Here is a 26,826-nt window from a genome sequence, read left to right as displayed (position 1 = left end):
TCTGTGAAATCGCCTAGCGACGCCACCAGGCAGACTTCACCATCACATCACACTAGTGACTCCACCTTTCACAATAAGAGCTCCCTCCTCGCTTGCCCCCCCCCCCCCCCAAATAAGAAAAGAATATTAATTAAAAATGAATGAATAATTAATTAGGCATAGGCTGCTACATTATTAATCATATTAATCCCCCAAAAAATCCCATTATTACAAAAAACGATACACTTTTGTGTGTTGTTTTCGGTTTCTTCTTTGTTTGTTTATTTCTTTCTTTCTAGGCCAGCTTTAAAAAAGAAAAAGCAGCCAGAAGAGATAATGGTTTAATTGAATGATTGATTGATTGATTGAGGTATTTATTAGAAGTTTTGCATAGGAAAAGGTAACCTACAGTTTCTGAGTTTCATGACAGCACAGTTCACTGATACAAGGTCATTGACCTTGTATCAGTTGACCTTAGGTCAACTAGAAGGAAACTCAGGTAAGGCAATATTTCCGTTGAGATCCTTCTCGTTCTCATTAACCCTGCCCTAAATCAGTGGTTCCCAAACTTTTCAGGTCGAGAGAGACCCAAAAGAGATAGACTATTATAGTTGCCCGGCCCGGACCCAAGCTAGTGAAAATAGCAGATCAACAAGCGCACAACGTGTTGCTTCGTGCCGCTTTGCTAGTTTGATGATCGGATATTTTCACTATCACTAGTATTAAATATATTATGTATCTGGACGTTACCAAGCACTTGTACCATAGCTACATGATAAAGTAGTTGTATAGCGACATCTCCTGGCTAGTTGTATAGCCACATGGTTCTGTCATTGGACTGTGTTATTTAGTCAGGAAGTAGGATATGGGCCTAAGAAACAAAAACAAACGTGATGATGATGATGATGATGAGTTTAGTATTTGAAATGTGGAACACTATTTGTATAATGGAACCTGGGTTCCATTTTTCCATAGCTAAATATTGACAGGATGAATACAGCAATATTGAAATACAGCTAAGGTTAATTTCTTAATATAGACCTAAATATGGATGTTATTTTGAACAAACTGCCAATTTACTAACTAATAACAATCAACTCAATCTAATCCAAGCAGACAAAGTGGGACCAGACCACATGGAAGGTTATGGCCATGGTGTATGTCAGTGTTGGTGGCTGATGCCAATGTGCTGATTCAAGATATAGGAGGTAAGCAAGAAATGCTGGTGTGTGTGGCAGGTGTGCCATCACCTGCCATATTCAGCAAGACTATGCTAACAACAATACAATATAATTGCAACTTTAGGTCGCAGTTTAGTTTACTATGAAACCCGACAGATCCAGTCACATCTGTGGGTCAGTGGGTAACACCTCAATGTCTATAGCTGACCTGTTGTGATATCACATTGTTGACTCAATGACCTTACATACATACATACGTCATTCATACATACATACATACATACATACATACATACATACATACATACATACATACATACATACAGGTACATACATACATACATTACATAGCCTACATATTACATAGCCATACCCTACATACATACAGTACATACAGTACATACATACATACATACATACATACATACATACATACATACATACATACATACATACATTACATAGCCTACATACATACATACATACATACATACATACATACATACATACATACATACATACGTACGTACAGGTACAAATACATACAGTATACATACATACATACGATACAGGTACAAATACATACATACATACATATATACATACGATACAGGTACAAATACATACATACATACATACATACATACATGCAATTTATGCAGCGCTTTTCTAAATACTCAAAGTTGCTTTACAAAACAAAACGGTAAAATGTAAACATTTTAATTAGGCAGGGGATAAAAGTCTGAAAAGGATTTTGAGTGTGGTTTTAAACATGGCGAGGGTGGGCAGCTTTCAAGTGAGTTGGGACTGGGAGTCAGCTCCATATGGAGAAAGCCCTGTCAGCCCAGGTTTGTTTCTTTGTCTTGGAGATGTCAGAGGTTTGGCATCACCAGACCTGAGGGAGCGGGATGGGTGTGGCGTTAAGAGGAGGTCAGAGCCTGGTTGTTGAGGGCCTTGTAGGTGGTGATCAGTATCTTCAGATCTGTTTTTCGTTGAGGGCCAGTGAAAGTCATGAGGACTGGTGTGATGTGGTCTCTGGTTCTGGTGAACAGGTGATTTTAACTCCTTGAACACCTTGGTAGTAGCATCCTCTGCCCCCCGCCTCCACCCCTCCTTTCTCTTTTTCTCTGTAACCTTGGCTTATGATGATATGATGCTACTGAGTTGTCTTCCAATACATGTATTGTATCGTATTGTATGTATGTGTGTATGTACAGTATGTATGTACCGGTATGTGTGACTGATTAATTGAGTACAATGGACCACAATGGAAACAATAACCTTTGACTGTACCTGTAATGTTAACAAATGTGTAATAAAGTATTTAAGCAATCACAAACAGTTAAAAAACAATGGGAAATGTATGTCCCACCCAATTATTAATTGCACCCATTGCCATAGTATCCACTGTACCCGTCTGTCTGTCTGTCTCTGAGTCCATTTTAATGCACGTATTATATAGGGACTAGTCCGGTGCCCGGGGGTGTGCACAGTAGCCTATATGAGTGCACAGTAAATGAGAGATTGAATGTCCCTGAGGAGTCTCAGAAGTAATGTTGGAGAACCCAGACCGGTGCCCGTTGGGCAAAATAGTCACCATTGACGTCTAGTTGTGCAATACCCATTGTATTCGTCTGTCTGTCTGTCTGGCTCTCTTTTATGCCCATATGGTGTTCCGTGTCCAGGCCAGTCTGTGATGTAATCTCCAAATTTTGGCATTGTAGTGATGTCAGTTAGTGATGTCAGTCATCTCCAAATGGTCACTTGTTTCATCATGTCAGACAGACATTATTTGGGCATTGTTTCAGCATGCCTCTGTTACCATGGCGGAGACACTGTTTAGTATCAGTGATGTAACATGTGAGCCTTGGGGGCCCCGTGGACCCCACCAGCAGAAACATGCTCTCTGAAAAGTGCACTTTCTTATTTTGTTTTTGGTCTTATCCCCTAGTTACAGGTCATTTTAGGACATTGTAATTGGCATGTGAAATTAGTGGGCCTATAAAAATATATATCCGTATACTATACATACACTACACTACAGTATCATAAACATCAAATCAACACCAAATTTGAATTGCTATTTTTCAGATTGGATTCCTCAGATTCCAACGGCCATTAACTGTGTTGGTGCAACCACACTTTCTAGTTAATTATAAAGGTAACTGCCCTGCCAGTAGCTGCTCCCATGGCACCATTCTAGCCTAGCACAACTAAACAATCCACCCATGTTAACACACAGTATACTGCAGTTAGTTAGCTGCATTAGTATATAGTCTGGCTATGCCAGGCTAGCACCATTCAGAGCTCCTTGCTGCTCATCATGCCTCCCCAACCCCAACCCCAACTCTCCCTCCCATCCTCTCACTCCCTCTCTCTCTCTCCCCTCCTTTGCCCCTTCACAGCACTGCAAATCAGGCCTTCCGCACTCTGCCAGCTGCACACCCTCCCCCCGTCAGGTGAAAAGAAGTGGCTTGGAATCCATCCTCATGCATAGAAGGAAGGAAGCATGAGGTCAGTCCGTTGCTCTCCCTGACTCCCCAGGTTGGCAGAGGGAGTGTAGCGCAGGATTACAATTGACAGGTGAAAAAAATGGGTTACAAAAAATCGTGGGATAAAAATTTGGGTAAAAGAAAATAACATTCTGTATAATATTGATTCTGGACAAAATAAACACGATACCTACAACAATAAGCAATGTTGGGGGAAATGGTTATGGTTTATTTATGTGGCCACTGGCCAAACTTGACAATAGATAATGACATGTAATAACGCTGCTGGTATGGTCCTTTAACCACAACGCTATCTCTGAGCACTTGAGTAAGTTTGACCTAATAGTTAAGGTAGCCAAGATTAGTGTGCCAGCTTCAATACAGATGCTGACTTATTTTCAGTATAGGCATTCCCCATGAGGGCTAGGTAAGTTCTCTATAGCATTCCAAGATATGGGCTTAATATTGATGACATCAGGGATCTCCATATAATATGGGCATAAAAGGGACAAGGACTGACACAGAGATCTCCATATATGGCCATTAATTTATTAGTGAATACATTTTCCCCATTGACTTGAATGGGGGAAATTCAAATGGTACGACAGAATTCAGTGTGACTCGCGTCACGTCACTTGCAATTTCCCAGAATAGCATCTTTCTAGTTAGTGTGGTTGCCATTAGGGCAACCACACTATTGTTCTAATCCGGAACACAAACATTGCGTAAACATAGCCAATCAGGAAGCAGCATTCTCGTGACGTCACCATTATAGAGTCAGTCCATTGAGTTCAATGGGGGAGTGGTGCTAGCTTGAGGATTGGTCAAGCTTCACATGACAATTTGGCTATCCAGTCAATAGATAGGCAACCACACTTGCACTTTTCAATTGATTTCTTTCTAGTTTTGATTTACACTTGATCACTCCGTTTTCTTTATCAATGTTTTCCATCTGTATACTATTCCCCACCCCACTTCTGTCACCCTCCCTACATCGTGGTAGCCTAGCACAGCTAAACAATCCACCCATGTTAAAACAAGGTGGGGATGGGGATGGATATATACCGCAGTTATTTAGCTGCATTAGTATATTATAGTCTGGCCAAGCCTATCTAAGATCGTGGCACTCTCACAAGGATCTCTGTCCCTTATTACAGAAAATAAGTGATACTGTAGGTCTAGCTGTCTCTCTCTTTGAATGAACTTGTACCCAATCCACTCCACAAACAATTTGAACTGTGTGCTGCTGCTGACTGTCTGGCACTGGAGAGAGACAGCAATGCCAGGAGTCACTCCAACATTGCCTGGAGGGGGCGCTAGCATGAGCTTTTGGAACAACCACCATCTCATGGCTTCTCACCCCCCCCTCCCTTCTCTCTCCCCCTCCCTCCCTCCCTCATGCTTAGTTTTCTGTCTTTCTTCCACTCCCCCACTCCTCCCCAGCCCCCCCCCCCTCTCTCTGCTGTCTCGCTCTCCCTTGCTTCCCTTCCCTCCCCCAATCACCCCTCTCTCTCCCACCTCTGCACAGCACTGCAGATCAGCCCCCCCTCTGCCTCCCCCGCAGTCTGCAAGTCCTTTCTTTCTTTCATACCCCCCCCCCCCCCTCTCTCTCTCTCTCAATCTGGGCAGCTGCTGTTATCTCTCTCTCTCTCTCTCTCTCTCTCTCTCACACACACACACACACACACACACACACACACACACACACACACACACACACACACACACACACACACACACACACACACACACTCACTCTATCTCTCTCTCTCCCTCCATCTCTTCACTGATTGTGTTATTGTCCCAGTTTTGGACCCTGATCTGTGTGACCTCTAGCTGCATTGCATGAGGTGTGAGAAGAACAGGATTACTGTAGATCTTTAATTGAGTCCTACTAGGTTCTCTTTTTTTCGGTCAGTCTTGTTTTCATAGAACTTTTTATATTGTAAAAATGTTCTATGCTATTTAATTGCACGGATGGATCAAATGAGTATGAAATCAGCTGTTCCACAGACCAGCCTGTGTTGCTCCCTCCATGGTCTGGGTTAACACTAACAGTACTATTTACCATGATTCTGTTTTGCCACTTTCCTACAGGAGGCGCCATCAGCAACTCTGCTATAGACCTCCATTACAAGCTGCTCTCTCCCCACCCCCATCCCTCACCCAAAGATCTCCTCTCAGTCTCTCTCCCTCTCCCTCTCTCTCTCTCGATGCCTAATTTATGCTCTGTCACACGGTGGTGTCGCGTGCCGAAAATAGCAGACCTACAAGCTCACAAAGCGTTGCATTTTGGGACACGCTGTGAGCTTGTAGATCTGCTATTTTCGGTGCGCGCCACTGTCGTACGACAAAGTATAAATTGGGCTTACTCACTCTCCCCCTCTTTCTCTGTCTCCCTCGCTGCTGCCGCTCCTCCCAACCCCCCCCCCCCCCCTCCCTTTCCTCTCCTCTCATCAGTCGGTCTCTCTCCCACCTCCCCTCCCTGTCTCCCCTTTCTCTCTCCAAGTGCTGCAGATGAGCCCTCTTTTCCTCATGCCTTTCAAGGCCTCGTGCCACTCTCCTCCCCTCTCTCACCCTTTTATTCTGTCTATCCCTTCCTCTCTCCATCCTCCTTTTCCCGTTCACCATCTCTGCAGCTGGTGTTCGCCTTTGTCTGTGTGCGTGTGTGCGCGTGCGTGCATGTGTGGACAGACCCTGAGGTGTGTGTACGATTAGTGTTCAGGTGTGTGTGTAAGTGTGTGTGTGTGTGTGTGTGTGTGTGTGTGTGTGTGTGTGCGTGCGTGTGCATGTGTGGTGGGGCAGACCAGGTGGGGTGAAAGTGAGAAAAACTAAATTGACCTACGGTCTCTCCTCTGCCAATTAGTCTCATTACCATTAACCATTAAGCGCCATGTTGAGTCTCAAGTCTAATACTTCTTTTGTGTCTGACAGTAGGGGAAAAGCAGAGACAGGAGGGCCTCTCTCTCCCGTCTACAGGGGGCGCCAGTAGCTACTCCCTCTGACGCCATTACAAAAAGCTCCTTTCCTCACCCCTTTCCTCCCCCCCCTCCCCTGCCCCTTCCTCTCCGTCTCTCTCACACACTGTCTCCCTCTCTTCCCTTCCCTTCGTGAGCCTGTCTCTCTCACTCCCCTTGTCTCCTTCTCTCCTTCCCCTAACTCTCCTCCTTCTGTCCCTCCCTCCCTCCCTCCCTCCCTCTCTCTCTCTCTCTCTCTCTCGCTGTCTCCCTCTCCCCTCCCCCCATGAAAGGCTGTTAAGCGGCTCCTTCTGCACACAGCACTGCAGATGAGGCCTCCGCCTCCCCCACAGCCTGCTAGGCCTCCCTCCAGCCTCCCCCACTCTCCCCCTTCCCCGCCCACCACTCACTCTCTCTCACCCTTTTTCCCTCACTCATTCTCTCTCTCCGCTTCTCCTTAAACCAGCATAGCAACACTGAGCAACTAGCGAGGGGTGTGTGTGTGTGTGTGTGTGTGGGGGGGGGGGTGTTTTCTCTCTCCCTCTCGTACTCGCACACAGGGGCAGTTTCCCTCCATTTTAGATTTCTCTCCCTTCCAAGGGAGGCAAAGGAAGGGGACATAAATGGAATGAATGTCGTATCGATCTGATCTCTGCTCAGTTCACCTGGATTGGTACTGAACTCAACTTATCAGTTGAGATTCAATTTGATAGACCCACCCTCCCACCCAGAAACACACACACACACACACACACACACACACACACACACACACACACACACACACACACACACACACACACACACACACACACACACACACACACACACACACACACACACACACACACACACACACACACACACACACACACACACCATGTCCATGATGTGCCTCCACAAAGGGTTAAAACATTGTGTTCTATTTCTAACCAAAGCTGTTCTTCGCCAGCCATCTAATCAACAGCAACAGGCCTTATTGGTTTGTTGTGGCTCTTCCATAAACATAATACCATCCTTCTTTTCATGTACTCAAAGTTTGTCCCTGAAAGCCAATAGCACCCAAATGAGCTTCCTTGTTTCCTATATTGTCACAGGTTAAAGAAAACATTAGCCTCTTCTATTCTTTAGGTCCATGGAATCCAGATCATACAAGGCCAACTGGTGGGCCAGGGCCCACATGGGCTCCCCACCTCCACTTAATGGGGAAGACCACCCATTTTCAATATTGAAATTTGTCATTAATATAACAACAACTTGATGACATCACACATTGTACTTTACAATACAAACCCCAAAAGCAATCCTCCAGTTCTTTGCAACACAGAAGGGGGGGGACTTTTTTTCTATTTCCACACAACTCCTCTAAGGTATATTAATGACATAGTTCAATATTGAAAATGGGTGGTCTTCCCCTTTAAATGTGGCCTGCAGTTCAATATTTCAGCTGTTCCAATTACAAACATGCACCTTTACATGACACATTTTAATTATTGTATTGTGTACGTCAAGTTCATAAAGTTAATGTATATTACTAAGTTGATTGGAAATTAAATATAAACATTACACTTTGATTTATTATTACGTTATGTGACTAATAGGGGTTATTTGAATGATGGGATTAGAGTGAAGATATGCAATGTGCCTCCCTGGAGTGAGTGCGGAAATTGTGTTAACCAAACTGGGTTGGTGGGACACGTTTGGTTCACCCAACCATTTGTATGAGTCAAGTAAATATCATTTATTTTACGTTTTGCAAGTTTCTTAAAAAAAAAAAAAAATTGCATGAGCTTTTCACTATTAAATAGGGCTTAAAGAGATAGTTCACCCACAAAATGATTGAATTCATGGATATTCTTTTGTTTTTGTCACATTATTTGAGGAGACTCTTTGTGTCTCCATAGGGAACAAAACAGGCTCTTTGTATAGTGGCAAAAAGAAAATATCCATGAATATAAGTCTCCATGGGGGAGTAATTGATAGAAAGAAAGTAATAGTTTAGGTGCACAATCCCTTTAAGTGGTTTTGGGTCTCGAGATAAAGTTTGGGAACCACTGCTCTACTGTACATCAACAAAGTTGCCAACCCCTGATCTAAATGCTTGGTGTTGGTCCAAACATCAAATTTGTAAAGTGTTATCCTGAGATAAACAATCCGTGTCTCAACTACCACTAAAACAGCATGCGTGCAATATTGGCAAACAATATTGCTCTTTCCTGGAACTATCAAGTGATTTCCAAGACAATGAAACAATATCATAATACAATCCACATTGATACAAATTCACGAACCATCGCCAATGACTTGGCCTTTGAAATATTGGATATATAATTAAATACCATATTTCTCCCTGTCATAAAGCCTGATTTATACTTAGTTGCATGCTGGTCTCCCGTGGCGAAAATAGGCGATTTACAAGCTAGATGCGAGTTCAGCCGTTTTCAGCAGGGAACACCATTGCACGACTAGCCTAAGATACATCAGGCAGAATATGATTCTTGGTTGACAAACAACATGGCTGCTGACCAACAGTCTCCTACGTATGTGAAGTTCAAACCAAAGTAGAATTTGTTTTATAAAGTACAGTGTTGTACAGGCATTATTTATAGACTCATGGGATAGGTATACACAACTGCTAAGAATGTAAATGAGACCATGCCTTAGGAGCAAATGTCTTAGGAGCAAAACAAATGAACACATTCACCATATTAAAATGCTGCCAATGCCAAGAACTTGAAATTGATTAATTTCTGACTACTGCTATGTAGGATGAAGCTTGGAAATTTGGTTTTAGCTTGTGTGGGAAACTGGGAATTAGTTTTCCCCTTAGTGGAAGTCATTCTCAAAGCTATTACAGTCTCCATACATAACAAGGTGGACAGAACACTGGAGGAAAAATAAAATAAAAACATGACCATTAGCATTGTGAGAAGCACAATACAGCACTTTATTGTTCATAAATGCTTAAGTGAAAAATGAAACATAATGATAAACTAAACAAATACACACAAATTGTAAGCACACAAATGAAACACACACTGAACAGTTTCATTGGGGGAAAATGCTCTGTTGTATAGGCATTATATTAGCAAAGTGTATCCTGTCCATTCTTGCGGGGCAAATTAAAATCAATTCAAGATGAATGATACAAAGCAACTACAGTCCAAGTTACTGAGCAAAGGACTGAAAAGGATAGAAGAAATAAAGAAGCCCAAATGCCCCTTTAGAAGATGTGAGAGAATAAGAATATTCCGTTCTTTCAGTAGAACAAAACATCCTTAACTGCAAATAAAGACATAATCAGTCAACAGCAAAAAAACAAAAGCAATCATTTTTTGTTATTTAAATTTGCATTTATATATAGATATATTATTTAGCAAAACAAAAAGAACTTTTGTTAAAAAATAAACTTACAGGAAAATACCAGCCACCAAAGCGACACCTATTGTCTAGCGAAACAATATAGAACATATGAGGCTAGCATGTACACACTTCATAGCAAATATTTTAAGAGTACATGTACAGCAACTTCTCTCCAAACATGTCTAAAAGACTGTACAAATATACACTAACTATCCCAGGATAACTACATGAAAAACCAAAGATTCTTAAGATTATCTTGTCAGCTTAAAAGCTAGTAATTAACAACAATTCAATGTTTCAAGCCACGACGAGTATGAGCTCGGCGGCTAAATAAACATTAAGTACTTATCTCAATGTAGTAAAGTATCCCCCCTCCCTCCACTCCTATCGTTTGGTGTATCTTCAGTGTTGTCTTTGTACCTTCCCTCCCACTTGGGGAAGAAAAAAAACTGTTAGAACTTTGCCCACAAATCTTTATATAATTCATAGCTGCTTGTTGTGTACTGCCAAGTAGCTTTAAATTGGCCTTTAACCGTCACTGGATGGCTTGATTTGAGCGAAAGGGACGAGCCCTCTCTTTATCACTCTCGCCCTCTTTTTCAAGATTCCCATCTTGACGTGAGGCAGAGTTGTTGGCATGAATCAAAAGTCACTGTGTGTTGACTGTGTGCGTCTTTTTCTGTCCATGTCTGTGCGTGCTTACATCTGTCTGTCTGTCAGACCTGCTGTTTGCTGGGTTTCCCGCTTCGCGCAGAGGATGGTACGAATTTGGGAATAATGATGGGTAGACTGTCCCTGGCTGTAGCTGCCGGTCTTTCTGGGGCCGCGGTGGGTCCAAAGCCATTCTCTATATGTCCCTCCTCCTCTTCGTCGTCTTCATCATCGTCCTCATCATCATCATCTAGGCTGTCGTCATCGTCGTCATCGTCGTCGTCGTCGTCGTCGTCATCCGATACATCCTCTAGGTCTGAAACAACCTGGGCCTCATTCCCAGCCTTCACTCCTTTCTCAACTCCCGTAAGCCTTTCGTTGCCATGGAGAGGCACCCGTCCCTCTCCCTCCATCTGATCCTCCTGCTTCTCCTCCTCGTCACTGTCAGAGTCTATGAATACAACAGGCTCGGAAAGGTTCAAAGGCCTTTTCTGTTCTAAGGTGCTGTTGATTGTCTTGGTTTGGTCTCTGTTGGTGCCGTTGGGCCTGGCAGCAGCCAGCTTTCCCTTTGGTGGCGGTGCCACACCGCCATTAGCAGCATTCAGTTCCCTGCGTCTGCGCCGGGCCTGTTCCGACACACCGTGACAGGTGCTGGATGTCCGCCTTTGGGCACCATGGCCCTCATACACAGTACAGTCCTGGTCAATTGCCAGCTCATGAGTGAGCTGGCTGACTGCATGCATATTGAAACCGAGCAGCACGCTGGCCTCCTGTGTCTCGCAGTCCTGGACGCACTTCCTCCTCCTGTTGACAAAGTGGCTGGAGATATCAGACTTCCACAGCCACAGGCTGGCCGCCAGCTTCTCCACCTCTCGCCGCGTCGGGTATGGCTCTTTGTTGAAATAATGTGTTAGAAATGACTTCCGTGACTCGTATGACTCGTCCTCATGACCCTTGGGGTCAAGTGCTAGGATTACAGGTTCATCTGGGTTTTCTACAAATGTGTAGGGGCCATTGAGACCATGTGGGTAGGCTCTCTCCCCTGGAGGTCCTCGCCTCTTCCGCTTTGGTTCACTGGTGACGGTGCCTTCGAAGCCGGCCCGCTTGAGGGCACTGCTCATGGCCTGGTTGACCCGAGCGGAGGGGAATGCCCGGGCCTCCTGACCATTTGGTGTTTTCCCCACTCCACGGCAGTGTACCAAGTGTAGGGTGATGGTAGAGGCAGTCATGTTACTGGTGTACACCCCTAAGCAGTGGATACACTTATAGGTCAGTTTCTTTTCAACTGGGTGGACAGTTTGAATCACCTGGTGCCTCTCCCTGAGGTGGTGGGCCAGTGCGTCCGAGATGGGGCCTTTAAGGATGGAGAAGCAGAGCGGGCACAGGGTCTTGCCAACGTCCTTTTTGTAGGGCACAGCCGTCTGCGGAGCACTCTTTGGCGGGGTGCCGTCAGCAGCCTCCGACGAGGTTTTCGGCACTGCCCTCTTGCCTGGTGTAATGGAAGCAGCGGAGGATGTTAACACGGTGGAGGTGGTGTTATTTTGGGCATGGAATGCTACAGACTCCTCGGGTGCGTCCTTCATGTTGTAAGTAGTGACGATGAGCTGGACATTCTTGGGGTTACCTTGCTGCAAAGTAAGGTCAAATGTCAGGGGAGAGTCTGTGCGCGCGCAGACGGCCTCGTCGGGGTGCGAAAGCCGCATGTGGGCCACCATCTTCTCCACGTCATTGAAGGTGGCACGGCAGTGCGGGCAGGACAGACCGTGGATCAGCATGTGGTTGAGCAGGGTGTCACTGGGCAGATAGCGGTTGCAGTAGAGACACTTGCTGGTGAAGTTGTGGATCTTCATGATGTAGTTGGCCACTGCGGGCACCTTTTCCGCTTTGTGCTCCTTCTCAAAGTGAGAGCTGTACACGTTCTCGGGGAAGAGCTCGTTGCAGATGGTGCAAATCTTCCACTTCTGTGTGTATGATGTGCCAAGGAGAGAGGAAGGGCCACCTTTCTTGCCCGTGACAGAGGCTACCGTTGTGGCAGCCGCCTGGACGCGGGAACCCAATGGGTTGGATTTGAGAGAGGACGAGGCATTGACTACGATGGGACTACGCAGGCTGCCACCAGAAAGGAGCTGCTTTGCTGCCTGAGACTGCTGTGGAATAGAAACCTGGGCATTCCCTGGTAAAGAGACCCTCACCTGCTGCCCACCGATAGAGAATGACTGAGTTGTCCCGGGCTTCAAACCTAAAGTGTTCTGCTTCAGTCCAGATAAAAGACCCTGTGAGTTCATGCCCGTTTTTGACGGGATGACAAGTCTACCCATTTGTGTACTGAGCGGCCGGGTGGAGGCCATTACTGCACCTTTGGGACCCATCCCAATGATGGTCTTGTCCCCCATGGTTTTGGGGGGCAGCAAGATGAGGTTGGACTTGGGGCGCGGGACCACGACGTTGGTATGTCCAATCATGGCAGTCACCTGGTAGCCAATTCTCTCGTGGTCCTCGATGACATGTTGCACGAGGGCCTCGTAGGTCCTTGGCACAAACAAACACTTCTTGCAGTGGATCTGGTTGCTGGAGGCATTACTGCCTGTGCCGGCAGCTTCCGCCGTGCCTCCATTCTGCGTGGTCTTCTCCCCCGGTTTGACCAGGTAGGGCTGCGCCACGTGCAGAAAGTGTTCGCGGTAGATGTGTTTTCTCACCACGTTGTACAAAGGGTCCCTGTACGTGCACTTCTTGCAGTAGTACACCGCCTGCTCCACGCCGTCCCCGCTCCTCTTCAGCATGCCTTCCTTCATCATAAGCCCCGCCACGCCGGGCATCATGCCGCCGGTGCCCGGTCGCATGGAGTTGTTGGGCATGTGGAAGAGTTTGATGTGCGTCTCCAGGGTCTTCTTGTTGCCATTGTAGGTGCAGTAGGGGCAGTTGAGCAGGATGCGGCTCTCGAAGTCCTCGTTGTGCACATTGCGGAAGTGGCTCTTGTAAGCTGAGAAGTACTTGGAGGAGAAGGGGCAGCCGGAACAGCAGAAAGGCTTCGATCGGTAGTCCTGGATACACAAGATGGAGAAAAGAGGTCAGTCCTTTTCCTTCGGTTTCTTACTTTTTTGTGTTTTTTGTATAATTTATGTTTCTGTTGTATTATGTAGACAAGTCTTTAATAGTTACATAATTTAATTTAAGTAAACAAACAAACTGTGTACTGTGGTTGTTGTGTTATCGTTGTATGTTTCGTTTGTCTGGTTGATGTTGTTTGAATTGTCTGTTAAACATTTTTGTCTTAATGTATGAAGAGTATTTTGTAATCTGCGGACCGGACACCCTTGAAAACGAGATGGTTCATATCTAAGAGTTATTCCCAATAAACAATTTCAGACAAACAATCACAAATATCTTATTACATCTGTAAGCTTGAATGGGTGGCACACACCTGGACTTTAGTGTGTGATGGCTCCCACATGCACACATCATCCCAGTTTGTGTGTTTGATGTAGACATCAGGGGGAGTATAGTCTTTATAGTCCTAATGGAGACAGAAAAACAGGGAAGTTCTGATTAATGCATTATTCAAAAGCCAACACACAAGCAAAGCAAAAGATTTTTCAAATAATATCCTGACATTTCTTATACTTCAGTTAAATGACTTCAGGATGCGAAATTGCGCTATAACTTGAATGTGATGTGGATAATCAAATGTAGCAAGCAAATTATACAAAATGTATTCAGGGCCATCAGGGCCTGAAATGTGGAACTGTCAACATGCTGCAGGTAAACACATAGTGACAGTCAATTTATAGTAAGCAAATTACCCTCTTGTGTATTAAATGCTCCAATATTACACCTAAGCCATTTTCCTATTAGCACCTAAAAGAAAATGTCAATTTACAAAATAAAAATCCTCACTTTGATCCCAAATGTTTACTATGTTCAAAAGTTCTCATTTACATGTTAAACCTCCAAAACTTGAAATTACTGGTGATGGCAAGAAATTACTGGTGATGGCAATGCCTCTTAAAGAGCCAAGGAGCCCTTTGACAGGTCAAACCAAAAGATTAACCTCTCTCTTTAGTTACTAGTTGTGGCTATAACAAGCCCGGGGAGCATGCTGGCCATCTATTAAAAGACAACAACTGAATGGGGACAGCAAGTAAATGGGATGATCGCACATTACAATATAAGTATGGAAACCTTTTGTATCTCCTTTCATATAGCAGAGAACCATACTGTTTAACTCAGTGTGGGCAACACACTGTAGTCCTGGGGAAACTTTATTTTCACCACTAGATAAACTTTTTGGTGAATCAGAAGCCAAAGGAAATTGATGGAAATCAGATGCAATTGGAAATTGGAAGGAAAAACATTTGAGGAGTGGTGCTAGAGCGAGTATTGGTTGAGCTTCACATGACAGTTAACTTGCTGCAGAATATAGTCACGGCAACCACACTTACATTGCATCTTTCTAGCTAGGTGTCATTATTGCTCACATGAAATAAACATGTTTGGGGAGTATTATGAATGTCAAGTCAGGATAATTTCTAAGACTAACCCATTCAATCTGGGAAAGCATCTGTGTCATTTTAGATTTTAGCTATATATACACATGCTATATATATATACACACACACACACGTGTGTGTGTGTGTGTGTGTGTGTGTGTGTGTGTGTGTGTGTGTGTGTGTGTGTGTGTGTAGGAACTGCAAGTAATGCTGTGAATGGGTCTGTGAGAAAACTCACATCCCACAACTGTAGACACAACATTTAAAACTAAATAGTAAACTAGAAAGGGGCAATTCTTGCAAGTGTGGTTGCACTGACACAAGTCAAGAGGAATCCGCTGAATTAATTCTGTCTTACCATTTACATTAGATATTGTGATGTCAAGTGAAGACTGACCAATCCTGTCCGATTGGACATGATATTGTCCAATCAGAAAAGGGACAGAAAACGTCCACTGAACTCAATGGACTTTTGGGGTTACAGAAAAGGTTACAAAAACGTCTGTTGAACTCAATGCCTGCCTGCTCACTGAGCAAAAACTGTTTGGAAGGATGGTGTGGGCATCATTACCCGAAAGAGTTTGTCGTACTAACCTCTATGTGGTCTTTGAGAAACTCCAGGCCAATGTCTCCCAGGACCCTCTTGACATTCTTCCTTGCTTTTCGTAGGCTGCTCAGGTTATTGACAGGGAGCTGGAACATTTTGCCCACCTGGGGAGCACAAACACAGAGAGACGGCGTGTCAGCAACAAGTAGCGGGGCAGTTAAGGAGAACAATACTTCAGTTCTGGAAAGAAGCACCAAAATTTCACAGAGTGTACCTCTTGGGTCATTCTTTAGAAAAATCACATTAGACACTTAATTTTCAAAATGGCCACCAGTTTTAAAGATGGCCGCCTTTTCGGAAATGTTTTACAGTACGCGAGCCAGTTAATCGAATTTTCATAATATCAGAGTTGTTTTGCAGGTTTTAAAACATCCTGAGTTCATTTATTACACTTATAGAGCAGCCAGAATAACCTTTCTGACTTTTGGTTGGGGTCTTTCCTCACCTGGAACCCCCCAGACAGACCCCTGAGCCCATTTCAGTAATCGCTCTGCTCCTGCTCCAGAACAATGTTAAACTAGAAGCAGTGCTCTTCCGAGCACAGGTCTCCACCAGGTCAGGCATGTAATGTGTTTTACATAAGTCGGCCTCCTGATGGCGCTATAAAAGGCTGATGTAAAAAATGCAGGGAAAAGGTTTTACCTTGGCCTCTAAGGAGTGCGCATACAAAGTTTGACACTAATCGGTGGAGTTATAGGTGAAAACATGAATCGGCCTGTTATAGCGCCACCATGAGGCTGATTTGATTTTTCTTAAGTGGCATTTATTCCTCTGCCTATTGGGAATGTGCATGCACAATTTCACCAAAATCGCACACTGCGTTCAGGATTTCAGGCATTTTATTCAAAACTGACCAATCCTGCAAACTTTGAAAGCCAGTTTTAGCCAATCAGGATGGAATATGGAAAATCTGACACATCCATGTCGATCACATGACTGTAGAGATACTGTCTACTGATTTACGTGATTTTTGGACAGAATCTGTAGGAGTACTGGCAAAAGTTAGTTTTGCAAAAGTCGGCCTCCTGGTGGCGCTAGAACAGGCCCATGTGAAATATTTGGGGCAGAGGTTCTGAATTGGTGTCGAGGGAATGTGTGTGCACAGTTTGGCAGCGACCGGGCCAACGGCGCCGGAGATTAGCTGGTAACGGACAAACGGACGGACGGACGGACGGACGCACGCACGCACGCACGGACGCACGCACGACCCCTGGGGGGGTCCGGGACCCCTGGGGGGGTCCTCAGAGCTACTACAGGGGGCCTGCCAAATCTCGATGAGATCTTTTTTTATTTATTTTTTATTTGAAACTTCGAATGTTTTTATGTATCCTGGTTTTATGTATTGTTCTTTGATGGTTTATTAGTATTCTCAGTATTATTTATAATGTTTTTGTGTTAAACAGTTATGGTTGACAGCTGTTACTGCAGGGATTGCAATAATGAAGGTATTGCAACTTTTCACTTTGAGCGCATTTATTGCACTGCACTCACACTGACCACACACACACACACACACACACACACACACACACACACACACACACACACACACACACACACACACACACACACACACACACACACACACACACACACACACACACACACACACACACACACACACACACACACACACACACACACACACCAAAACCCTCACCTTATCCTCTTATAGAGCCCATGGTCAATTACGCCCAAAGAGATTCACTACAATACAGTAATTTCAGACATGCAGGATATATTTGTCTTCATCATCATCATCTTCAATGTCCAACCTAATAGTGTTGACACAGTCTCCACCATAGCATAGAGTGAAAGGCAGGTTATTTGAGCAGCTGCACCGTCCCTTACAACCTGCTTTGCAGACACATTTGATGAGCTCAAGTACTGCCTTTGGAGCAGGGAGAGCAAGAAACCTGACTGGAATATACCCTCCACTCTCTGAATTCCATCTATTGTCTTCGATTGGTGGAAGCACAGGGCAATTTGTCAGGTATGATTTATCCTGCATTGTGACGGAGTTGGCACAGAGGTAATGTGATAGCAGTGCAGCACGACTTGGAGGTAGCATCTCACCCTCCAAGTTCTTTGACAGAAATAGTTCCCATCTGAGTAATCCCAGGGTTGTTGGACCTTTTGAACTGTAAACATGGAATGCAAAATGTTCCGACTGCAATGTTGATGGAAGCTCACCATTTATAAGCTCAGGAGGAATGGCCAATGACCTTGCCAAGGTCTTTGAAGCGGTTAATGGCTTGGTCATCATCATCATCATCATCAAGTAGACATTGACCCATGTCTTTTTGGTGATTCCAACAAATGTTCTTCCCCAGTCAGCACCTGAAAAACTATGTACGCAAAGGAACCCTAGACATTTGTTACATCCAATAACTTGAACTCACTCGAATATATAAATTTCCTTTTTTTGTACCAGAGGCAAGGACTCTGGTACAAGGGTATCAGCCTCTTCATGTGTTTGCACTTCCTCAAAATCATGTCCCTTGATGAAGGTATCGTATTATGATGCCTACTTTGTCATACTTGACAAATTGCCCTGAGCTTCCATCAATTGAAAAAAATAGATGGAATTCAGAGAGTGGAGGGTATGTTCCAGTCAGGTTTCTTGCCCTCCCTGCTGCAAAGGCAGTACTTGAGCTCATCAAACGTGGCTGCAAAGCAGGTTACAAGGGACAGTGCAGCTGCTCAAACAATAACCTGCCTTGCACTCTCCTCCCTGCAAATGCTATAGTGGAAACTGTGAACACTATTAGGGAGGACATGTATAGTAGTGAATTTCTTTGGGTACAATTGACCGTGAGCTCTTTAAGAGGATATAGGGTGCGGGTTTTGGGGTGACGATAACAAAGAGGTGTGTGTATTGTGTTGTCAGTGTGAGTGCAGTACAATAAATGGACATGTTAGACTGCGCGCCCAAAGTGAGAAGTTGCAATAGCTTAATTCTTGCAATCCCTGCACTAACACCTGTGAACCTGTCTGTCTAACACACTCATGTTATAAATAATACTGAGAATACTAATAAAAACAGTTTCAAATGTAAAAAAAAAAATTAAAAGAGAGAGAAAGAGAAAAAAACGTTCCCATCAAGATTCGGCAGGCCCCCTGTAGTAACTCTGAGGACCCCCTAGGGGTCCCGGACCCCCTGTGGAAGACCCCTGGGTATTTGCTACTACTCATTTTTGCTTTCAGAGCCCAGTTAACAACTTTAATGCTTCATTTATGATCTAATTTAACATTTCTCTGGAGCAGGAGCAAAGCGATTACTGAGATAGGCTCAGGGGTCTCTTTGGGGGGTCCCAGATGAGGAAAGACCCCAACCAAAAGTCAGAAAGGTTATTCTGGCTGCTTTAAAGGTGTAATAAATGAACTCAGGATGTTTTAAAACCTACAAAACAACTCTAATATTATGAAAATCATTCATTAACTGGCTGGCGTGCTGTTCAGAGGCAGCCATCTTGGAAACATGGCAGCCATTTTGATTTTTCAGTGTCTAACGTGTTTTATCATAGGAACAACCCCTAAGGAGTACTTGTGAAAAGTTTTAGGTTTCTTTCCACTTGTGAAGTATTTTAGTGCAAAAATGCATTTATCTGCACCGCTAAAGTTGGAAGCATTACACCAGTCAACAGGTAAGAGTTTGGACAGGTGCCTGTAACAGCCAACTGTCAGCGGGCCGGCAAGTCAGTGAGCAAACATTCTGTGGAAGAGGACTTCTTGCAGTGACATAATTGACCTATTCTATGATCACCTGCAAGGAAGCCATATGCATAGGTTACTGATTTGTATTCACAATACAGTGCTGTATGAACCTCCGAGCCGCTGATCCTCGTCCAGGTGTCATCACAAACAGCTGTGCTCAGCCAGATGTGAGCAACAGGTAAGCTCACAACATCTGAGGGGCTAATGTTAGTGATAGTCACATCTGGAGGATGTTATATATAATGTAGCCTCGGAAAACCAGGCTTATTTTGGCGATTGGAAGAAAAATAAAGCTGCGCGGGTTCATGACATTTTAATTGTATATAAAATAAATGTAGCCGTTCAGATATCTTATTTTACATCAGTATTGTTCATGTGAACTTTTTTGTTTAGGCTTATCCATTATAATTATAAAATCGCTATGATTTATCACTGGTTTTCCACCGCGGATCACTTCCTCATTTACTCAAAGCGGACGGGAGAGTGTTTTCTGCAGGTCTTTCAGTCCGAGTGTATCAAAGTGTGCGTTCGGAAATGTGCACCGTGTCTCGTTAGGGTTATGGCTAGTTTTAGGCATAGTTTTACTGAGGTTAGGGTTAGGGTTGGGTTTAGGCATGGTTTTACTGAGGTTAGGATTAGGGTTGGGTTTAGGCACTCACTACACTGAGCACACACCGGGTGCGCATTTCCAAACGCACCCTTTGATACACTCGGACTGAAAGACCTGCAGAAAACACTCTCCCCAAAGCGGACAGCAGCAGTCATTTCGAGACGCCGGAGGACCCGTTGAGATCTGCCGGGCCGCATAGAATGTCTGTGTTAGGCGAGACTATATATAATGTTACACTCAAGACTGGGCTTTTCAAATTGTCCCTTCTACTTGGAGGCCCAACCGTATACGGTAGGTAGATCAAAAAGAAATTGGTTGCCCACCTCTGCTGAAAAGGTTTTCTGTAGGCTTGTGAGGCTTAATTATGATTCTGTATGAGGTGACAGTGTAGGTACTAGTAGGTACACACAGGGCTACAGGTGTAGTGAACTGCTTAGTTGAGTCACTTTTAGCTAATCGCTCTGCTAACCTTCACTTCACCACCATGAACTAATGCACAACACAGCCTTCGCAGAACTACGAATCACTTGCAATGCTGTAGGCAGCAACAATGGAGTAACAGAAACATCTCAACCCGGAAACATAATTCAGCCTTTAGTCTAACTTGAGTTAACTAGTATTGAATGAGTTACTATCACTGAAATTGCCAAAGCCCCAATGATATTTCCTGTGAGAATGTGGAATATAAAATGTAGGCCATTTCTAAGAAGCCAAAAACATTCTCAGTAGGAAACATAATAACCAAGACATCATTATTCCACTTCCACCACTTCTGAGAACTCAACCTCTTCAGACTCTACCTCACCCCCAATACTCCTCATTACTTATCTCATATCACTTCAGTTCTTGTTGCCTATTTATTTTTTACAGGATGGCTACAGTCTCCTATGGGGAAAGTCATCTAGAATAGTGTGCACGTCCAGTGTCCACACACCTAATATTGCTAACCAGATTTCTGCAAATGTGTGAACGTTGTCATTAAGTCATGGAAGTAAATCCTTAATGTTTTTCACATACTGAAAAAAAGAAAAAAGAAATGCTTAGAATGTTGTTTAGAAAATGTTGTTTAGAAAGATGCTAGGTTTTACCTGGTATCCTACTACTTACTACTTAGGTGTAATTGTTTTCTTTGCACTTAAAAGATTTGTCTTTAGGGGCTTTTATGCCTTTATTGGATAGGACAGCAGTAGACTGACAGGAAATGGGTGGAGAGATGGGGAGCGACATGTGGCAAAGTTCGTCCGGAACGGGAATCGAACCAGCGACGCCACCAGGCATCCATGCCTATGTGGCAATCAGTAGGCCAGCGGGTGCCCCTTTTCTTTGCACTTTATTAGCTTGATGCTTGATTTACTCTGATCTTGCACATTGTAAGTAAACTCTGGAAAAGTGCGTCTGCTAAATGCTTAAGAAATTGTACACCATGATTTTGCAGTTATTTTAAGCTACACATTTTTGGTTTTTAGCTCCTCTGCCACAATAACCAAAGGTTGTCCCAAACAAGCACTGCACAATATTCTCCTCATAACATCATATTTGTTTGCAATGCATTGCCCCCCAAAATATTTGTTGACCAGGCTAGAAATCCTACTGGCAACTCAAGACCTCAGCCTCTAGACTTGAGCCACATATATGAACATTATTTAACATCGGTTTCGGCAATTATGCATGATTTGTAAGCACTTTCAACCTGGTGTCCCTATTTTGAGCATGTCATTGAAGAAATGTTTCAAAATACCTGGTGTCACTATTTTGAGCATGTCATTAAAGATTTTTTCACGAGTTTGTAGCTTGGCTATTTTTGAAATATGTTGAATAGGGAAAAAGTGTTTATTTTTGTGTTCTCAAATATAATCTTTAATGAAATCTAACTTTGTATTTAATTGATTAGTTCAGAATCAGTACCCATTAATCATAGTAGGCCTACTTGTAGACCAGTCTATGACATCAGTTCTATGTCGTCATATTGATGACATCAGGGATCTCCAATGACTGTATGGGCACAAAAGGGACACAAACAGACAGACGGAACAAGAGATCTCCATATGGGCACACAAGTGACACAGACAGACAGACAGACAGACAGACATAAAGAGTTTCGGATTTATAGATGGATAGTCTGGACAAGGGCCGAGCCGACTAACTTCGCACTCGGTCAGACGGTTCTCAAGATATATGGGGAATACTCGGACACGCACGCAGAGAATTCGGTCAAAACAATGGTAATCGTGATTTAGGATTCTACTAAATCGGGATCGTCATTCGTCACTGGACCCAACAATCTGGCATTGATCAGACTCTACTCTAGACAATCTCAGATGGGCCAAGCCAAGACTTTTTTAAGGATAGTTCCGGACTAGTGCTTTTCTTACAGTAACCTGATGTTGTTATATCCATTAACCAGTGGTAGCGGCAAAAATAAAATCCTTCTCTAGCGGGCTGTAGCTCCAAGCAAGGAGGTGGGGTTTATTGGTAGTTCACCTTTTACAGAAGCCCATTTGAGACAAAACTGTGGAGCGTATTTCGGCATTAAGAAAGACAGATGTATATCAGATGATATAAAAAATACAAGAATTGTCGAAAAATCAAAGTAAGTGAGTGTACTAGCCTCTAGTGTACTAGTGGTTAATGTATAATAACTTAATGGATAATAATAATTTAAGTAAAAAAAGGTTATTCAGCCAAGTTGAAAATACACTGAGTCCAAGTTAAATAAAACTGTTTTAATGTCCACAGCACAAGTCACTAAGACACAATTACACCAATAGGTTAGTGTTATCACCTTCAACAGGTTGCTTCATAAGCTATCCTATCCTTACGAGAAGGTCTTCCTCAATGCCAGCATAATGGGAATGGGTAACTGCTTAGTGTGGTAACTTGTGGATTCAAAAACATGTACAAGCAAATAGTTAGCGTGTACGTGTTTAAGCACTAGAAACATGAACCATAGTGGACAAGATCATGTTATAATGATTCCTGTAGTTAAGGTCATAGGTCAATGATAACCACATTAGCTAGCTTAGTGACAATGGCTCCCAACAATTCCTACCTCTGCCATTTCCCTTCTAGAAACTGCCACAAAAGAGACAGTAGAATTGTATGGTTCGACTAGGTGATGAGCTGAATGGTGTGTGTGTGTGTGTGTGTGTGTGTGTGTGTGTGTGTGTGTGTGTGTGTGTGTGTGTGTTTACACACTGTGTAGTTGTCTGTCTGTCTGACTGACTTCCTTGCCTGCCGTCTGTCTCACATTCAGACAAATAGAGAGGGCAGGGTTGGGCGAGAGAGATACACACCCTCGCCCACTTCCCCTCTCTCTCTCTCTCTCCTTCCCTCCCACTACTTATAGATGGCGCTAGAGAGCGGCTCTGACTCCATTATGTAAGGCTCCCTTTACTCTGCCTGCCCCCTTTTCTCCCTGCCTGGCTATGCAATCACAGAATGGCGCCTCCTATTGAGTCAGCAGCAGCCTCTACAATATGTCTGCAGTGGAGGTGGAGGGGGAGGGGAGGGGAGGGGAGAAGGAGGGCTGTTGGGAGGGAGGGAGAGAGGGCTGTTGGAGGGGAGGGAGGGAGAGAGGGCTGTTGGGAGGGGAGGGAGGGAGAGAGGGCTGTTGGGAGGGAGAGAAGCAGAGAGATGAAGGGAGGGGGAGGGGGAGTGAGTGAGCGAGGGAGAGGATGGGTAGAGAGGGAGGGGGAGAGAGGGAGATGAGGAGAGAGAAAGGGGAGGGTGAGCGAGCGAGTGAGTGAGGAAAGGAGCCAAGGAGATGAGGAAGGGAGAGGACAGGGCGAGAGCGAGGGAAGTGGAGGGGGAGGGGAGGCAGAGAGAGAGAGAGACACGGTGAGAAGGGAGGTAGGGTGAGGGAGAGAAGGAAGAGGGGGAGGGGAGGCAGAGAGGGAAGCGAGGGAGGACTAGACAGACAGGGGAGGGGAGCAGAGGGGAGAAAGGAAAGGACGCGAGAGGAAGGAGAGAAAACAGCCAAGAGGCTGAGTAGGAGGAGAGGGGAGAGAGGGAAGGAAGGGCTGAGGGAGGCAAGAGGAGAAGCTGGCAGAACAAGAGTTTTTTCCTCTCTTTGGAGAAGATAGGAAGGGGCCTTCACACCTTCAACTAACCCCACCAGAGCTGTGTTATGCCCAGCCAGTAACATGATGGTGATCCTAAGGTCTCCAGGTTTCTCAGGGAAAGAATAGTGGTCTCGTCACCAGTGACAATTCAATTTGACTTCAGATAGCCTACTTGATGTTCAACTTGGCAGACACAAATGAGCCACATCTCAAGGGCCGGGGGCAACATGTTCTGGACCCTTTCTAATCTAGAGATAGGTGTGTCACTTGACAAAGCACTTATCCACACACAGTGCACACTCACAACTGGATGTGTGTGTGTGTGTGTGTGTGTGTGTGTGTGTGTGTGTGTGTGTGTGTGTGTGTGTAGGGGGTGGGGAGGGGGGGCAGACATGATCCACTTGACTTGGCCAGGTGACATCACGGTTGAATTCGTATCAACGTGAGGTGAGAGCATCACGACCCCGATGTCACCTGCCCGCTCAAAGGTTTCGAACTCGTGCTGATCAGATCATGTATCCAGTATCCATCACTTACTATTGTTAGAAATTAGAATCTATTCTTGTAAATTAACTAAGAGCTGCCTTATTACACTCATACTCATGCGTGTGTAATAATTGAAGAGAAAACATAGTAACGTGTGTACAACATTTTTGAGAAGGAGGTTCCTAAAGCCCTGCCTACCGCCGTTACTTTATTACATGTAATGTGAATGTGATGTTAATCAACATCTGGCAGGAGGGTCCATAGCTGATACTGACAAAGAAGGCAAACACAACGAGCTAGGTTTAGCGTGCTAAGCTAACCCCGGGCTAACAACATGGGTTTAAAAAACAAAAATATAAATAAGACACTTCTCGGTGTCTTTAACGTTACTTTTGTTGCCACGCTAAACAGCGCCCGCTCGGGTCCTCCTCCACCGCGAGAGAACGCGATTATTTCACACTTTACGCTCGTTTTCAGCCCGTTCGCCTTCAGAAAATACACAGCCTATAAAGCCCCGAGTCCGTTGGACGGTGTCGCGGACCGAAAATAGCAGATCTACAAGCTCACGGTGCGGCGAGGATGCGACGCGCTGTGGACTTGTTGATCGGCCATTTTCGGCCGCGCGGCACCGCCGCACGGCGAAGCGCAAAACCGGGCTTAACGTGACAGCCCAAGTTACCCCCATATAGCATGTTTAGCCTCGCCGCTCCGCATCCACGACCAGCAGCACTGACTGACTGCTAACCTATGATAGCCTTGCGTTCAGCCGGGACAACTTTACCTGATTGTTTCAGATCCAACACTCCGGTGATCACACCTCAGTCAGAATACCTGAGGGACGCTCTCTCTCTCTCTCCTCTCCCCTAGTATTCCTCCTCCCAGTGGTCGCAGACTGCCTACAACCAGCCAGGGGGGGTAGAGTAGAGTAGAAGAACCTTCCTCTCACTCGCCGACACACGGGGGGGATCCGATCAGATGTGTGTGTGTCCTGGTCTGGTCGGCAGCAGATGGAGGGGAGCGGTGGTAATAGACCCACTAAAACCTCATCAGCTCAGAAAAAAAACTCCATTCCGTCGGCATGACGACAGCGTACAGACAGACAGGGGGCTTGTTGTTGTTGATCAAACACAGACGGCCCCCCTACCTCTTCCAAAACAATAAATACTGTGTGAACTCTGCCTATGATTGTTGAGCTATACTGATAGTACGTTTTCCATTCTGTTCCAACTGACAAGACAATACACCCCTCTACCCTAGCCTAGAAGCTCCCCGATCCAAAATGGCGCAAATGAAAGGGCGGAAGTGACATATGTTTGATTAGCATAAAAAGAAAACTCATTGTGAGCTCTTCGGGGGTCCGCTCATTAAAAACGGTTAATTGGTCCGTTTTCCAATTAAGTCGGTTAATTCATAGACTCAACCACGTAACCGGTCGTGTGTGTCTAACACTGCGGTAGGTCTATCACACAGCCAGCCGCCTACATTATGAGGGGGTAAACAACAAGCCAAAGGTGTCATTACGGAGTTTGGTCAATAGCAGGCGCCCTCCTGGTTGAGCCTCACTGGGCATGGCGCATGCGTCGCCGTCGTGTGACTACATCTGGCGCCCTCCCCTGCAGAGGGTCGGATGTATACACTGCCTCAGCACACACACACACACACACACACACACACACACACACACACACACACACACACACACACACACACACACACAACCTCGGAGTGGTATGCCGCCTTAGCTAACAGTAGGTGGCGCTGTACTGTACTAGTTTCCATTCTGCTAAACTGGCCGGGACTACTTTCCTCTACTTGACTGAGTGGTGCTGGGGAAGCCCCCAAGCCTGTAGACATTTAAGTTTTGTGGCCCCCCACCCACTTTTAAGGGTAAGTGCAGGATGACGACTAGAGGAGGTTAGCAGTGGTGTGTGTGTGTGTGTGTGTGTGTGTGTGTGTGTGTGTGTGTGTGTGTGTGTGTGGGGGGGGGGGGGGGGTCTAATGCTGAGACTACTAGTTTTCAGTAGTGTTAAGTGACAGCTAAAGTTCAACTCTGTTCAACTATGATTGATTTGTGTCATTGCTCTGGGATGCATCTCATCCCATCCCTATTCACAGCACATGGTTGTGCTGTGAATAGCAAGTGTACCCCCCCCCCCCCCCCCCCCATTAAGCATCTTCCTACATCAGCATCAGAGGCAGCCCTTAGGTGATCCTTCCACTGATGTTTAATTGAAT

General features: G+C 44.9%; 1 protein-coding gene across 2 annotated transcripts; it reads right to left on the bottom strand.

The window, feature by feature from the left end:
- Positions 1 to 9,532: 9,532 nt before the first annotated feature.
- adnpb (activity-dependent neuroprotector homeobox b) lies at positions 9,533 to 25,839 on the bottom strand. 2 transcript variants are annotated; one of them, XM_080733483.1, is made up of 4 exons: positions 25,373 to 25,839; positions 15,705 to 15,821; positions 14,045 to 14,137; positions 9,533 to 13,664 (listed from the first exon to the last, which is right to left on the bottom strand). In XM_080733483.1, the coding sequence occupies exons 2-4, from the start codon at positions 15,810 to 15,812 to the stop codon at positions 10,689 to 10,691; spliced, it is 3,177 nt and encodes a 1,058-aa protein (XP_080589609.1). In that variant the 5' UTR covers positions 15,813 to 15,821; positions 25,373 to 25,839; the 3' UTR covers positions 9,533 to 10,688. The 2 variants fall into 2 exon arrangements, with proteins under 2 accessions (XP_080589609.1, XP_080589610.1); XM_080733484.1 differs by lacking the exon at positions 25,373 to 25,839 and adding an exon at positions 24,982 to 25,076.
- Positions 25,840 to 26,826: the final 987 nt, after the last annotated feature.

This window comes from Nannobrachium achirus, assembly GCF_963921795.1.
Source record: "Nannobrachium achirus genome assembly, chromosome: 9".
NCBI lineage: Eukaryota > Metazoa > Chordata > Actinopteri > Myctophiformes > Myctophidae > Nannobrachium > Nannobrachium achirus.
Note: the sequence above shows the minus strand (reverse complement) of the source record. Positions and strands in the feature narration are given on the sequence as shown.